Source organism: Cottoperca gobio, chromosome 4 (assembly GCF_900634415.1).
Source record: "Cottoperca gobio chromosome 4, fCotGob3.1, whole genome shotgun sequence".
In the NCBI taxonomy this organism is placed as follows: domain Eukaryota; kingdom Metazoa; phylum Chordata; class Actinopteri; order Perciformes; family Bovichtidae; genus Cottoperca; species Cottoperca gobio.
In genome coordinates, this window is record NC_041358.1 from 19794333 (window position 1) to 19809758 (window position 15426).

Consider the following 15426-nt stretch of genomic DNA (forward strand, 5'->3'; position numbering starts at 1 on the left):
AGCATGTTTCAATCCAAACTATCTGTGTGTAATTCTTCCCATAAAAATATGTAGGAAATCCACAGCTCTTCTTATGTGTCATTTATCCCTCATGTGAGTAATAATGTTTGTCATATTTGATGTAAATGATGGATTCCCTGAGACACTTCACACTCCTGACTGAAAGAAATCAGTGTATGAGTTCTTCCTAGCTAGTCACACATGCCAGTATGGGATCAATAATCTGAAATGTCTGTATTTAGTTTGTGGGATATTTTGCACATCATTTAGAAGGCTGACACGTTTTTCCCACCCATATTTACTTGTGTTTGCAAGGGGAATATACTTTGCTGTAGCAGATTTTATGTAACAAAAGATATGTCACTATAATAAATTCTTTTTATTAAAAAAAACTATAATTGTTGGTAATCAATGTGATGAGAAATGGTGCTGTATGTGTAGTAATTCAGCAGGTGGTTGATCTACGAACGCTGGCGTCAAAACAAACAAAAAACTTCACTTCCCATGATTCTCTGCTGTCGTGGGCGAAGGAAACTAAACCAATGAAACGGGGCTAGTTGCCTTTAGTTGATTAAATCTTGATTTTATCAAACGAATATCGCTGTTTCTTGATTTGTAAAATATCTTAGTGATTAGAAAACTTTTTTGTTATCCAAAGAACGTGTAAAGCGTGGACGCACTGTTTTTGTCGAGCAGGAATCAGCTCAAATAAGGTAACTGTTCAATGTTGTATTAGCAGACCCAGCTAACTATCCCTGTTAGCTTAATACGAAATACGTAGAGGCAGCGATTAAATATTAACTATCGTCGTTTATCATGACGTTATTTCTATATTGTGCCGTACTGAATTGCTATTTCAGCTTTATTATGTATGTGTCAATTAAGCCAATTACATGTTGTGTATATATATATATATATAACGCTATTTGTAATCCAGCTAACAACGTTGAGTTTTGGGTCGTCATTTCCACACACTGCATCTCTTATTGCTCTGTCATCGATGCAATACTAGCGTTGGCTTTGTTTTGGTTAAATGTTATGTTTTTTTGATTGTTTTAAACAACTGTAATATTTTACTGTTATTGCAGTGGAGACACACGTTGAATGCCAGGCTGCGAAAGAAAAACAATGATGGTGTTTGAGCTGCCAATCCACTAAGTTCTCCGAGAGAAGACATCTGATGAAAAATTACTGCAACGTTACAGATTGTAAGAGACTCATTTAGCCTACTATGATTAAATTAGAGATTACACTTGAAACTACAAGGGCTCAATGAAAGCACACGTTTCCTGAGTCCCCAGCAGTCTAACCACAGCATGGTTTCTGTGTGAAAGTAACACTGCTTGTGTTGTCAATAAAGTTAATTGCTGCTGTAACTCTTCATCGTGAACTCATGTTTTGTGACAAAGCACTGCTTAAACTCTCATAACATTTCAAAAATACAAATTAATGTATACACGTTTTTTTCCTTTTTTTTTTTAAGATGCCAAAATGCCAATTTCAGGCAAATTTGTGTTCACCTAATTTAATGCATTGAAGTTGAATTTGAAGTTGTTACTCAAACTGCTGGAGCAAGCAACTCAAGTGAATTTCATGCTGTGGAAAATCGTTATACCTCTTGATGAAGTTATTTTAGCGACATATTTAGCTACGTTATATTGCCTCTTGTAGGGCTGCAATTAAGTTATTTTCATCATTGGTTAATTAAATAGTTATTTTTAAGTCTTTTAAACGTTTGAAATTATTGAAAAATTGACATGTTTTGCCTGACCTACAGTCCAAAACCCAAAGATATTCAATGTACAATAAAACAAAGCAGTTTTAATTTGATGATTATTATTATATGTATTTATTCTCCTTTTTATTGTTTTACAGCCGGCATGGAAGACAAGGCAAATGGCTCTGTTGACACGAAAAGGTATCATTTCTAATTAGTGTAAGACATTGTTTTGTTGATTTGGATGAATGTGCTAAACAGCTGTTACAGTTAAGTTTGCATGCACTTTAACATGAATGCATTGACTGTGACCTCACAGCCCAGTGGAGAACGGACAGCTGCCGGACCCTGCCAACTGGGGGGTTGCGGACGTCGTCGATTACTTCAAAGCAACAGGGTTCGAGGAGCAAGCCACGGCTTTCCAAGATCAGGTTGGAGTGCTCTTCCTTCTTAAAATTCCCATCACGTGATGAAAACAAACTAGGACGTCAGTCAAATATTTCTCTCTCCACCTGACAGGAAATCGATGGCAAGTCTCTGCTCCTGATGACGCGTAACGACGTCCTGACGGGGCTGTCGATAAAGCTTGGCCCTGCACTGAAAATCTATGAGTATCACGTGAAGCCGCTGCAAACTCAACACCTCAAGAGCAATGCCTCGTAGCACCGCAGGATGTCCCAACACCCACCTCAGTGACAATCATCGTGTCAGGAGACCCCAGGTTAGCTGCCACTTCATAAAGACTCCTCTGGTCACAGTGGCAGTGGATTTGAATGCTGTATGTTTTTATAAGTGTGAACCCCAAAAATGGGTTAATTTAGCTGTTTACCCTTTCAGCCATTCTTATTTCTGCTGCTTGAGACATGTATTTTTTATTCTTTTGTCTGTTTTATTTAAAAGAAGGACATTTGAGGAATGATTTTTGTATGTGTGTGTTTGTGCGTGTGTGAAAAGTGAATTAACCCATGTTGGTTTAGAAAAAGCAAACCAGTATTTGTATATAAGATGATATATAGTTGTGTATGTTGTCGTACCTGAAAAATTTGATACATGCAGAAGATGATTCTGGTGCATATCGTTTTACCCTAAAATCAGTTTTTATGCTCTAATCTGTGCAGCTGAGTCAATGAAACGTCCTTTAGCATGTAACAATGAAGCATTCTGTTTTCCCAAAAACAAGAAGCCAACTGAAAGCCTCTTTGTTCCTGCACACCTACTTTATCGAGGCCCAAGGCTATTGATATAAAAATATTTATGTGTATATATTCTTTTTATGTTCCTACCTGTGGTGCTTTCAGAATTGTCGCATAGACAACTGTATTGAAGTGTGTATGACCAATGTATATGTGCAAAATAACTCTGGAGTTTGAACATCTGAATCAAAGATTTGCAATAAATGGTGCTCTTTTCTCACAAAAGAACAATATTAGTTTAGGAATTTCATTTTATTTACACACATCAAAAGCTTCAAACATATTTTGAAAATCTTGATTTGTCGTTGTAATTCTGACAAATATTTAAAAGGTAATTTTTGTTCTCAGAACTTTATTAGATTGACTTTTCTATTAAATAGCTTTTTTTAGATTGAGATGTAGATCAGAACAGCAGCATTTCCTAGTTGTGTACGTGTCTTCACAGCTTGGCTTGCGGTTTCCTGCGCACTGTGCCTGTGATGTTGCCTGAAGGGTTGTCCAAGGCAAGAAGAACCTGTGAGGGGAAAAATGCAAGTCAGTAACCAAATAATTGCATAACTTGTAAGATTAGTCATGATAACATAACTTACTTCATCTTTGTTGCTGAGGCCCATTTTCGTCATGTCTATGGTGAAGTAATGTTGGTTGGGCATGACCATCTCTATTTCCTCAACCTAAAAGACAGAATACTTACTTTTTGCTTTATTTTCTTGCTATGACTACAACAGACTTGGAGGTTTGATTTAAATCTTGTGATCTAAAATGTGGACTTACCTCAGGAATTCGATCCAGGACCAGAACCTGTGTTTCATAAAGGGTCTTCTGCACAGATGGTGAGAACTCTCCACGATCGTAGGGGCCAGCAAACTTCTCAATTATCGTCTCCTTCACACACTTCCTATCAGGATGGTGATGTGATGATCATTAGATGAAGAAAGTGCATAAAGAAATGTTCCCCTTCTTTGGCAAATTAAGTTACAGACTCCATCTTGGTTACCTACAACTGAGATGTTTAGTCAATGCAGTGTTCTCCTGCACAAGTCTTTTAACAGATTATTACCATGCAGCATCAAAGTTGACATCCTGGGTCTTGTTGTAGCGCCACCTAGCATAGACGGAGGTGCAGAAACATCTGTCCTTGGTCTCTTGCAGAGTAGTGAAGCGGTCTCGGTGGAAACCCTCAAAACCAGACTGGGTGGTTTTCAGCACCGTCATGTTCTTCACCCCGCTGTGAACCACTGGGATGCCTGGAGCACACAGTGAGTGAGTATGCAGTAACATCAGGAAACATTTTTGATTTGATCACAAGCCTATCACTAGCAGCATCAGTGATGTGCAGCAATGCCACGGCCATGTCTCAGTTTATAGTATTTACACCACATCCAAACCTCAGAGCTATTACAAGTTTGAACGCCTCTCAAAAGCAAAAAAACAACAACAGACATTTTTAACTACTGTGTGTGTGTGTGTGTGTGTACCATTGAGATTCTGTTCAGCATCACAGAAGCGACAAGCTTCTGGGTTGTAGATAAATGCATGAGCATGCTCTACCCCATTCTGAGAAAACAAAGGACAACGGCAGACAGGGTGAAAATCATGTTTGAATTATTTAAGGCGTACTTCATTCATGGTGTTGCTTAGATAGTTTGAATGAAGGACACACATGGCAGATGGGCTGCATGTAATATGATGTATTCTTTAGTATCATTGGTACCACTTGTGCTTTTCACTTTACGACAGGTAAGGGGACCGCCAGCAAAAACTCAAACTCTTGTGTCCAGGACTGATTACAGAACAGTGTATTTTACCTTCTCCAACCTTTTCCATGGAGCCTCCTCCATCTGAACTTTGACCCTCAGCACATGGTTGAAAGAGGTCAGGAAATGATGACAGATATCCAGGGAAAACTGCTCAATGGTCTTTACCTGAACAGATGAGTAAAGCATAAAAAAAATCAGGTGACAGGATGTAAGTCAAACCATCTCAAACATCTCATAAATAAATAGGAACATAATGGAAGTGCAGACTACAACACAAGTCAGTGTGTGTTTGAGAGGTTGACAGGGGTCACATGTGTCAGTATAGTTAAGAGTGACCATATTAGGAGTCTCCCAGTTAAACAAAGGATGATCGCTTTTGGTATATCAGCCTTTAAAAGGAGCAATAAGGGAATGTACCCATATTGTATGTTTCCATGAATCCTGTTGAATCTCTCTTCAAGAGCTTCAGCTGTTGTGTAGCTGCATCTAAATGCTTATAGCCGGGTGAAAAATAACTTTCTTTTCCTGAATGTAAATAAAGCCAATATGTCCATCTTGAAATAAAATTTGCTCCTCGATTATTTCTGACTTAATTTCTATAACTAATTACACAAATAATAAAAAAAAGCATGATTCTACTTGATTTCTTTAAGACCGTTCTCTCTGGTTTAAGAGTGTTCAAAACACTGCAGCACTGATTCTGAACGACCCTGAACGTTTGAACATATAATCCAGTCGTGACAAGGAGTTGGAATCACCAGACGCCCCATAATACGATATTATCACAATACTTAAGTCGCGATTTTAAACCTTTTTGCGATAAGCTGAGTTTTGCGATAACATTTATTGCAATATATTGCGATTTATTTCCTTTTTTTCAACTGTAAATAATGCAGTTTGTCAACATCTGTTTTATCTACTAAGGTAAAGATAAAGATTTTGGGTGCACTTCCGATTTCTTTTTCCGATGTCTCCATCTTTGTTTTGATCAACTTCCTGCCAATCCTGTTGACCTCATCAGAAGAGAACTCAGAACCATCTAGTGAACTAAAAACAATTGTCACCAGAAAGTTTCATTTGTATTTGCACTATATATCATTTATATAATAAAAGTTTGATACCTGGCATCCGTGTATTGATACAATTTACGCAAAATATTGCAATTCTATACTGCATCGATTACACTACACTGGCATCCAATCTACTGCAATGGTCCTTTTTACATATCAAGTGTAACATAACCTTAATAAACGTACTCTGCTAAGGTTATTTTCGCTCCCTGTTGGCCTGTAAAGCCTATTGATATACTTTACATAATATCCAAAATTGACAATCAGTGGTTTAAAAGTTATGACAACAATTCAACCGTGTGCCCATTTCATTAGCATTACGTCAACACAGTCTTCGTATACAAGTCTTTAAAAATCAATCACTTGCAGAGCCAACAGTTGGTTCCTAATTCCCCTCCATTACTTTCTATGGATGGACATTGTTATCAATGGAGTGATAGAGGTGTTGTGATGTGAAGAAAGTGGAGCGGGTGTAGTGGATGGGCTAGAGAAGCTGGTGACCCACCCCCTTGAGCTTGGCCAGGGCATGGACGGTGTTCTTGATGGTGTCAGTGGGGATGATGTCTGAGTTGTCTCCAGTTAGATAATCCTTGCGTGATTTGAGCGAGAGCTCCACGTCAGCTTTCAGCTGGATGATGTAGTGGTGGCTGCCCTCTCTCCTGATGACCAGCACCTTCACTGTGTTCTTGCCGTAGCTTGTTCGCACAAACTCCACCTTCTGCACACACACACAAAGGAACACTTTACTGACAGTTCAGCAGTCACAAGTATACATTTTGCTGGTATTTTAAACCGTGCATTGACTTAATTTGATTTATGTTTTCTTTTCTTTAAAGTTTGAACTTCGGTGTACATGAATGAATTTTACATATGAGATACAAGATATTACTATTACTATTATATTAGATATTACTTTTAACAGATTAATCTGTATATTTTGTATATAATTTAGGATTTGCAGGGTTTTTTTTAACAAGTGTGTTACATGTACTAACATCCATGTGCAATTTAATTTAATGTAGGACTGGTACGTGATTGCTTTATTAATCACTCTAGGGAAGGTGGCAATATGACATCACAAAACAAAATATATGAAACTTTAATTTCTAAATAGAATTAATAAAATAGAATAAAATATTCTAATTTATATTGTTAGATGTGCACAAGGGGATTAGTAACAGCAGTCTCAATGTGGTATTCTGTAATTAATAAAGCAATCTGCACTGACAAATATTTTTCTCAGGGTTCCAGCTGATCCTTAAAAAGTCTTAAAAGGCTAAGACATGGAAAGTAGGATTTTATAATTACTTTTTCTGACATTGCAATTTAAAATCTCAAAATAATTTACCGAATTACTCTCGTTACCCTCGTCTGCTAGCTAGCAACGACATTGGTAAATATTTGTGTTTACAATAAACATTTAGGCAAAATTGTCCCTAACCATAAGTAATTAATAACATTATTTTGATTATGGTAAAGTTAGTCTTAAATTTAATTCAGAGTGGCATTAAAAAAAGTCTTAAATGTCACTTGCCTCAAGCTGTAGGAACCCATACTATACATTTATCGCATCAGGGTTTGACAATAGTTTGTGATCTAGACGTCGTTATTGTTATTTTATAGACATGAACACTGATTTGTACCACAGTCGGCCCCATGGTCGTTCACCCCAATGAATGAGATACGCTCCAGTGCTGTATCGTTTAAGACATCTTCTCATAGTCAACAGAGCTGTGTTTTAAATGTTTGTAAAACATAATGGTTACCTGATCTGAAGCAGCTGCCATGGTATCTTCCTTTTCTTTACCTGCTGTCCGTTTGTTCTCAGTTTCCCCAGCAAAAGGTGTCTACCGATTGTGGAGGATTTTGTAGAGAGGGTGGCGTTACCTTTGCACTTTCCTTTTTGAAGTCATGTTGTTTATCTGGTGAAGTTCCAGTTTTACCTGACAGTGATGTAATCAGGCATGCAGATGAACACACCCTTGCTTTAGATACACATGTAGGATCACAGAGAGAACCCAAAGGACATGTCTAAATTATCAATGAATATTGATATTTCTGTTGGGTTGTATTCTGACCTGCCTGCTTTTTTTTTAACACTCTGGTGTGGAAAACTCTCATAGTTCCAGTGAGTCAGTGAATAGCTGAGACAACCTGCACACGCACAGACGTGAATATTTGGCACTCATTTGAGGTTGCCAGGTTGTATAGAAACAATGAAAGTGAGCTTATTGTGTTGTACACCTGTTTGACAGTCCATGTTGATGCATATTATTATTGCAGAAATAGTTTGAGTTTGTATTTGCACATGAGGGTTGCATTATCCTCCTTGATAGCTAGGTTGTCTACCATGTTACGTTTAAAAAGAAAATGTCAATATGATTTACACATACTTATATATAATGTACTTTCTTGTTACACATATTCACTCTGTCACAACAAGTCGATGGTGGACCTAAGTGCAGCACACAGGAAACCAAGGATAATTGGTAATGACTTTTATTAGTAGTTATAGTTAGCAGGTTATAGCCGAGTACAATGATCCACAGCGGGATGATAATAATCCACAAGGACCAACCAATAGGTAGCAGGCAAGGGGTAAGTCGGGGCCGGGCGGAGGGTCAGGAAACAGGCAAGGCAGGTTGAAGGAATCCTGTCTGGGTCGGGAAACAGGCAAGGCAGACAGGTCCAAAACAGGCTTGGTCGGGAAACAGGCAAAGCAGGCAGGTCAGGGGCAGGCAGTGTCGGCAACGAGAGATCTGTTTGGGGAAGAGCGCTGGAAAGACTTGCATGATACAGAGTACAATCTGGCACTGAGTGTGTGACTACGAGATGCTTAAATTAGGGCTTGATTAATTGGCAGCAGCCTGAGCCCAAGGTGAGGTTGATGAGGTGGGAGTGGCTGGCTGGTGAGGTGAGAAGGAGGCGGGGTGTGGAAAAGTGCCGGGCTGAGGTAAGAAGTACTGGAGCAGACTGTGACACTCTAATTTATCTGCTCTGTGCTCTTTTAAAATAAATTAAAGGAGAAAGGTCGCTCCTTTTATGACTCATGCATAAAGTTTGGCCGGCTGTTGATATACGTTAACGTTTACAGTAAAAACGTAAAAATAAGTTTTGAAGATCTCATTCTGTTATTTAAATTAGGACTGAATATTGCTTAATTTTGTGTGTATAAATGTACTATATTAAATCATTAATCAAGGTGAGTCTGACACATAATAAGCCATCAAGTCTGGAGTTATAAGTGTTGTTAAGTATAAAATAAATACCCATGTGTTCGTCACCTTTCAAGGGAGCCTGAGACCATATGATAATAAATAACTTGAAACTTTATACTGTAAAGGGGCATTTTTTAGAAAGTGGTGATTTCACTGAGTTAACGACTAATAATAGTCCAGAAACCATTTACTGACATCAGTTTCTACAGATGTTCAGAACAATAATTCCTTGTGACCAAATACTATATTTAGTAAGAAAGAGAATTGAATTAATTAATCTCAAAAGCGGTCTCGCATGTTTTATGTGGTCTGGACATGCAGCCACAAAATCAATGGGCTTCTTTGTTAAGAGGAAGCGACCGTGTCCTAATTTTTATATTTTTGTTGTAGATTTTATTCCGTTAGGTTATATTTATTTACCCATAAAACCTTGATTGTATTAGTCTCTCCATGTCTGTAATTTACTGTTTGACTTATGACTGACATGTTTTATGATTCTCTGGTGGTTTTCTTTAATTTCTACAGATTATAGAAGGGTAACTGCACAAATAAAGTTTTGAAGCAACCTCAATCACTGACAAAAAAAATAGAATGCAAAGTTAAATGAAAGTGTTTAATTTCACTTCTTTCTTACAAGGTGTAAGAGTATTTTGACCAGATGGTTTCCATTTGAGTGATCAGCAGCCCCATTGCTAATAAAAGATGCCTGTGGTTGCACTTAGAAGCTTCCAGGTGTAAACAGGTGCAATATTTTGTGTTTGAAGAACAGTAATGAAGAACATCAAGACTTATCGCTGGATAAGTAAACTCTTACTTTCCCTTTAATATCCCCCGTCATGTGATTCGATTTTATGACTTCCTGTTTTGCATCTACAGGTTTTCATTTTCAAAGTTACTCAATCATGAAGCACAAAACCCAATGAAAGATTAGTTATTTCCTTTTCTTTTGGTCACTTTGCCTGCAGGAGTCATTCAGGATGGCCACACACTTCAGTTCATGCTTACAGATTATTATCATGTTTTTGTGTTGCACAGTGTGTAGTACTGACATTTCCTGTAAAAATGAAGCTGGTGAGCCTGTTGATTGGTGAGTTGATATGATATATTGCAGCAGATTTAAGTTTTTAGTTATGGTATGAAATATCCTGTGTCTTTTGGAGGGTAATCAGATATTGTTGGTACTATGCTTTAATACAATTGGGGCATGGAATCAAAATAAAATGTATTCAATTATTATTTAAAATATATATATTTTGTTAATACTGAAGAAAAAAGTATATTTCTCTCTCCTTCCACTGCAGGTTTATCATCTACAAACTGCCTAGGTGTAAGATCGGCGAGGTCAGCAGTGGGGTGGACTACATGTACCTGGACTCCTCAGTAGGGAGCTGGCAGATGAGTAAATTCATGGTTAACACAAGTCAAGGAGCCATAGGGAACACACTGAACCAGCTTTACATGGGAAAGGCCTACAAGGTGAGATTATGTCCCTGTTCTTCAAGTGGGTTTTATACCCTGATTCCTGTGTATAGGACGATAGACACTCTTGTGGCTTTAATCACACTTAACAGAGCTGATGAGCCTCCTGAGTAGATATTCTTTTGTTTCCCATGGGGAACTGAACTAAAGCTGCTAAATGAAACAAGCTTCCCCAGCCAGTCCTTCCTCATGCCGTTTACTTTGTGTTGCATGTAATTGCACATTAAAGTGTTTGGAGATACATTTCTGTGCAGCGTAAGGAATGTAATTAATACAAAATACTTCAAACCTTCCTTTGATGAAGTAATAGTTGTTAGACAATTTTGGAAATATGTTAATTTGCTTTTCTGCCGAGAGTTAGATGAGGAGAACGATTCCTCTGTCATGTCTGTACGATAAATATAAAGCTAAAGCCCAGGCAGCAGCTAAATAGCTTAGCTTAGCATAAAGACAGGGCATAGCTAACTTGGCTCCATTCAAAAGAACCAAAATCCACCTACCAAGACCTTTAAAACTCACTAATTAATGTTTTGTATCTTTTGTTTAACTTGTACGTAAACAAGAGTTGTGGTTTTGCATGGGGCCAAACTATTTCTTGGCCAGGACCAATAACTTCCTGAAGTCTTGTCTTCTATTTGTTACCTTTGGTCAGAGATAGACAAGCTGTTTCCAGTCTTTATGCGGTGACGATTATCGTGTTTTTTTGTATTGAGTGGAAGATGTAATTAAATGTCTTACATAATAGTTTGAACAGTGAATGAATAGTCTCTCCCACACATGCACTGTACTTGCGTCATACGCCACTGCAGTGGACTCCCATTGTCGCGCCCTTTTTTGGTGAATACGTGTGGAATTTTAAACAGTTCTTCCTTGGCCCATATTAAAATCTGCCTATAGTTTTTTGAGATATCACACTAACAATATCCGATAACAGACAGACAAGAGAACAAACAAACAGATGGGTGCGAAAACATATACACATATACAGACAAATACCTCCTTAGGTTAAGGCAACAAAATGACTTGGTTAGAATTAGGAAAGGTTTTCTGATCAGGGCTCCCGCTGGCTGTTGCATTATTTTCACACTATTCCTTTAAGAAATCAACAGATGTTATATATACAAAATAACGAAACAATCACATCCTCAAAACAAGTATTTCCCTCAGTCTAACAGTTCAGTCTATGCACTATACAATGATGGGCCACCGATCCTGGATTACATCAAAGGATACGGACACACTAAAGGTACAGTACATTACAAAAATGAAGCTGTGTTCTCACTAGTTTTGACTTGTGACTTCATTAGGATGAATCATGACTGTATGACAAGATTACACTCTATACCTGCAGAACCTGTGTACATTTTTGTGTCTATGATATTTAATGAGGGATGTATTTCGACGCTTCTATTCAAGCTTTGCAATGCTGTGATTTTGCAAAAAAAGAACAGATCAATAAGGTTTTTGGTGTCAGGGGGAGGAAACGGGCAAAGAGCATCTGTCTGATAACTGCTGTGAACTCTAGATTATCGACTGCCCTGACATGACTTCGATGGACGTGTTTGAAAGCATGTTTGTTTACATGCATGTGTATGTTGAGCGTTGTTTGTGTGCATCCTGCAGGGGTATTGCTCTTTGACCGCTCTCAAGGTTTCTGGCTGTCGCACAGCATTCCCCATTTCCCCTCATTCCCTGAGAGAGGCTACCTCTACCCCTCCTCTGGCAAAGTCAATGGCCAGACTGCTCTCTGCGTGACCTACCGCTATGAACAGTTCTTTGGAATAGGTGAGTGAACGCTCATGGGGCTTTACTCCAGCTCTGTACACATCCCAGACTTCAACTTACACAATTCTCTATTTCTCATATAATAAGACCTCGTTGTGGTCCAATATGCAACTTACTCAGTTACAGAAACTTGAATCCAGCACATACACTGAAAATAAGAAGGAGACATCTCTTTTTAAAGTAAAAATATATGCAAATTCATAGATTCCTGCTTTTTCAATGAGGGAGAAGGAGTAAATGTAGCTTTTTTTTTCATGGAATAACCATATCAGACACATATTCATATATTCTTTTTAACTTGTCTGGTGGGGCCTTTAAATGAGTTTTCCAGAGCTTTAATACGGTAAAGTGATAAGAAACCATTAGAAAATACATGAGTTAACAATGAAGTTAATGAAAGAAAGATTACTGAGAAACATCCATATATCAGAGAGGCAGACACAGTTAGATGTAACCAGTATTAATTAAAGCTGGTTTTGGTTTGATATTGTATATCAGCAAAACTATGATTGAGTTCAACCCTATCAGATAAAATATGAGCTTTGTTTTTAAATCAGATCTATTTTCGTTCTGTTTTCATTTTTAGGAATACTGTCCATCTTTGAAGCATCTTACAGTATATCCTTTAGTTTTCTAACATAAATCATCTCTTATTTCTCTCCTTTTTGTGATGCACTCTCCTCCCTCTCCAGCAAAGCAGATGGTGTACCTCTACCCACGTTTCTATAACTGCTCTGTACCGGCTGCATTCCTCTCTGACCTGCCGCAGTTGGCCCAGTTATGTAAGGGCTCCAAACCCCCACTGGCCTCAGATAAGAGAGTGGAGCAGCTTTTCTCCATCCAAGGGGAAAAGTTTGTCAGTTTTGTCAAATCTGAACACTTTGTGGATGGTACGGTATTCCTCATGTGCTTATTGGTCATTTATATTTTACTCTCTAGACATTTAGTTGCTCCTTTGCTGCTGTAAAAAGAAAATATATGCATAAATGTATTGTAACAAAAGCACTTTTTGACAGAAAATCTCAAAGCAAAATTGTAGTTGTAAACTTTTCACACAACTTAAAATTGTACTTCTATCTACTACTGTCTTGTTTGCACATTTCGCTTGTCTGCCACAGTCACTCACTATCAGGTGCAGACACACTATCGTCTCAGACCCGTGAAGAGTATGAGCACACCACACCCAAGGACGCAAAAGTAAAAAACTCTTTGCGCACAACACTTTTGGCTTGTGACCCTCGTCACATTTTATGGCCTTAGTGTGACCTACAGTTGTGAGCAGTCTGTTTCTCCTCTCAGATTGTTTCATTTGTAGGATTTTTAGAGGCATCTGTTTTTTCGAAAATTATAATTCAAGATTATGAGCCCTGAGCATGAAACTTATATTTCTGCTGTGAAACATCACAGAGCCCATTTTAAATATTTTTTTTATTTCTTTATTTACTGTGCAACTGAACTAACCCCCCTCATTGGCATTCAGATATCTACACGGGCTGGGTGGCTCAGGCTCTGGATGCCGACCTGCTGGTGGAGTCGTGGCAGACACAAGGTCACGAGCTGCCCTCCAACTGCTCCCTACCTAAACACGTCATGAACATCAAGAGGATTCGGCTTCCCGGACCGGTCCTGTTCCAGTCCTACCACGACCACTCAAAGTGGTGCCTGTCGCGGACCTATGAGGACCAGGTGACCTGCCTGGGGGATCTGAACAGGGAGAGGGCCCAGATGTGGCGTAGTGGGGGGCTGGTCTGCACCTTCAACCCCTTGATTTACAAGGCCTTCAGACAGGCGGTGGACTGGTACTTTGGCTGTTGAACGAGAAAGAAAGATGAAGGGAAGATGACTGGGACTGGGTTAGTGGCATAGTTTGAATCCTGTTAGAATTAAAGCAGCTTGCATGCAACCATCAGGAATCCAATTAGCCATCAATTTAATAAAAAACAAGGACTTGTGTTTCGGTGTTCCAGTACATATAAAAAGGCTGACATAGTCTTTACCTGTAAGTTAGAGATTTTGAGGATGACAGCAACAGGTCAAGCCTTTATAATTTCCAGACAAAGTTACATAGGCCTTATGACTATATTATGTTAAATTAATACATTTGCAAAGTGTCATCACATGACTCACTTTTATGTAAATACATCATTAATATGCGTCACATAACTTGCCTGTGTTTATGTAAAAAACCTTTATTTCTTTACTTTTTATGTTTTTTGAGGAACTCAAAGCAAACTTGAATTCAATTCTGCTTATTATTAATATTCTAACTTTAAAACATCAGGGACAGTAGTGTCCTGAAGGTCAGAAAATGGGTTATATCTGGGTAGATAAAGTGAAAATGCCTCCCCCTCATTCCCACCTCACGCTTGGCCTTAAGCTAGTCCCTTAACCCCCAAACTTCTCCAGTGGCCCTTGTGCAGTAGCCAGCTGCAAATCAGACTTTAGTTATACAGGTGTGTGTCAGTATTAAGTGTGAAAGAATGAAAGCAGTTTGCTGAACATTCCTGAATAAATGAAGGTAATCTGTAATAACACAATCTGAATCTATTGAATGTTTAATTATATTTTACCCAGGTTGAGAATGTAACTGCATTTGACATCACTGTGCCTGGGTGGTTGTTACCATGTCAGGAAGATGCACTCTGTAAATAAATGAAGTATTCAGGGTTTTGTGTAAACAGTGTCACCTTGTGGTCTGACTGGCCGACTGTACGTGTAGTATTTTCTCTGTGGGTCTTTAGCCTTTTTTTTTGCACCCTAAATTCTTATTTCCCTAAAACAAACCAAGAATTCTGTTATAGGGTTAAAATAATGTCTGGTTTTTAATACACAGTCAACTTATTTCAAGAATTTTCTAGAATCATGTGTCACATTCTTAATACTAATCAAGACATGCACTGTTGTGCAATTATCACTGCCATGTGCATTATTCACTTTTACAACTTTTTTACAACTTAATATATGACTGTGTACTTATACTACTGTTACTCTATTTTATTCTATTTAATGATTGTGTACTCACCACTTTACTTTCTTGTTCTTTTGCTGTAACAATGTAAATGTCCCCGTTGTGGGACTAATAAAGGATTTCTGATTCTGATTTGCTGTCTCGTTTAAAGACACTCATTTCTACAAATTTCCTGAAAAACTGCACTGGTAGCAACATGGAGCCATATTTTTAATCCATTCCACCCCTCAGCTTTT

General features: G+C 38.2%; 3 protein-coding genes across 7 annotated transcripts; 2 read left to right on the forward strand and 1 right to left on the reverse strand.

The window, feature by feature from the left end:
- Positions 1-212: 212 nt before the first annotated feature.
- Positions 213-3135, forward strand: samd13 (sterile alpha motif domain containing 13). Its single transcript, XM_029428927.1, has 5 exons — positions 213-713; positions 1089-1208; positions 1876-1918; positions 2037-2148; positions 2237-3135. The coding sequence occupies exons 2-5, from the start codon at positions 1181-1183 to the stop codon at positions 2378-2380; spliced, it is 327 nt and encodes a 108-aa protein (XP_029284787.1). The 5' UTR covers positions 213-713; positions 1089-1180; the 3' UTR covers positions 2381-3135.
- A 72-nt stretch (positions 3136-3207) lies between these two features.
- Positions 3208-7629, reverse strand: uox (urate oxidase). The gene is made up of 8 exons (XM_029428926.1): positions 7507-7629; positions 6246-6458; positions 4719-4835; positions 4389-4467; positions 3971-4157; positions 3685-3808; positions 3501-3584; positions 3208-3424 (listed from the first exon to the last, which is right to left on the reverse strand). Exons 1-8 carry the CDS (start codon positions 7525-7527, stop codon positions 3350-3352), a joined length of 900 nt encoding a protein of 299 aa, XP_029284786.1. The 5' UTR covers positions 7528-7629; the 3' UTR covers positions 3208-3349.
- dnase2b (deoxyribonuclease II beta) lies at positions 3378-14131 on the forward strand. Of its 5 annotated transcripts, none has more exons than XM_029428923.1 (7): positions 3378-3743; positions 4063-4173; positions 10260-10434; positions 11605-11683; positions 12061-12222; positions 12915-13112; positions 13703-14131. In XM_029428923.1, the coding sequence occupies exons 2-7, from the start codon at positions 4154-4156 to the stop codon at positions 14035-14037; spliced, it is 969 nt and encodes a 322-aa protein (XP_029284783.1). In that variant the 5' UTR covers positions 3378-3743; positions 4063-4153; the 3' UTR covers positions 14038-14131. The 5 variants fall into 5 exon arrangements, with proteins under 5 accessions (XP_029284783.1, XP_029284781.1, XP_029284784.1 ...); XM_029428924.1 differs by having other exon boundaries at positions 3427-3444; XM_029428921.1 differs by having other exon boundaries at positions 3378-4173.
- The last annotated feature ends 1295 nt before the right edge of the window (positions 14132-15426 follow it).

What these genes read in the sequence shown, in the direction of transcription:
- samd13 (XM_029428927.1), top strand. Translation starts at nt 1,181, where the DNA reads ATGAAAAATTACTGCAACGTTACAGATT. An exon ending in TTACTGCAACGTTACAGATT is followed by an intron (nt 1,209 to 1,875) that starts GTAAGAGACTCA and finishes ATTGTTTTACAG; the next exon opens with CCGGCATGGAAGACAAGGCA. An exon ending in GGCTCTGTTGACACGAAAAG is followed by an intron (nt 1,919 to 2,036) that starts GTATCATTTCTA and finishes GTGACCTCACAG; the next exon opens with CCCAGTGGAGAACGGACAGC.
- uox (XM_029428926.1), bottom strand. Translation starts at nt 7,527, where the DNA reads ATGGCAGCTGCTTCAGATCAG. An exon ending in TGGCAGCTGCTTCAGATCAG is followed by an intron (nt 6,459 to 7,506) that starts GTAACCATTATG and finishes GTGTGTGTGCAG; the next exon opens with AAGGTGGAGTTTGTGCGAAC. An exon ending in CCCTGGCCAAGCTCAAGGGG is followed by an intron (nt 4,836 to 6,245) that starts GTGGGTCACCAG and finishes TCATCTGTTCAG; the next exon opens with GTAAAGACCATTGAGCAGTT.
- dnase2b (XM_029428920.1), top strand. Translation starts at nt 9,936, where the DNA reads ATGGCCACACACTTCAGTTCATGCTTACAGATTATTATCATGTTTTTG. An exon ending in GCTGGTGAGCCTGTTGATTG is followed by an intron (nt 10,046 to 10,259) that starts GTGAGTTGATAT and finishes CTTCCACTGCAG; the next exon opens with GTTTATCATCTACAAACTGC. An exon ending in ATCTGAACACTTTGTGGATG is followed by an intron (nt 13,113 to 13,702) that starts GTACGGTATTCC and finishes ATTGGCATTCAG; the next exon opens with ATATCTACACGGGCTGGGTG.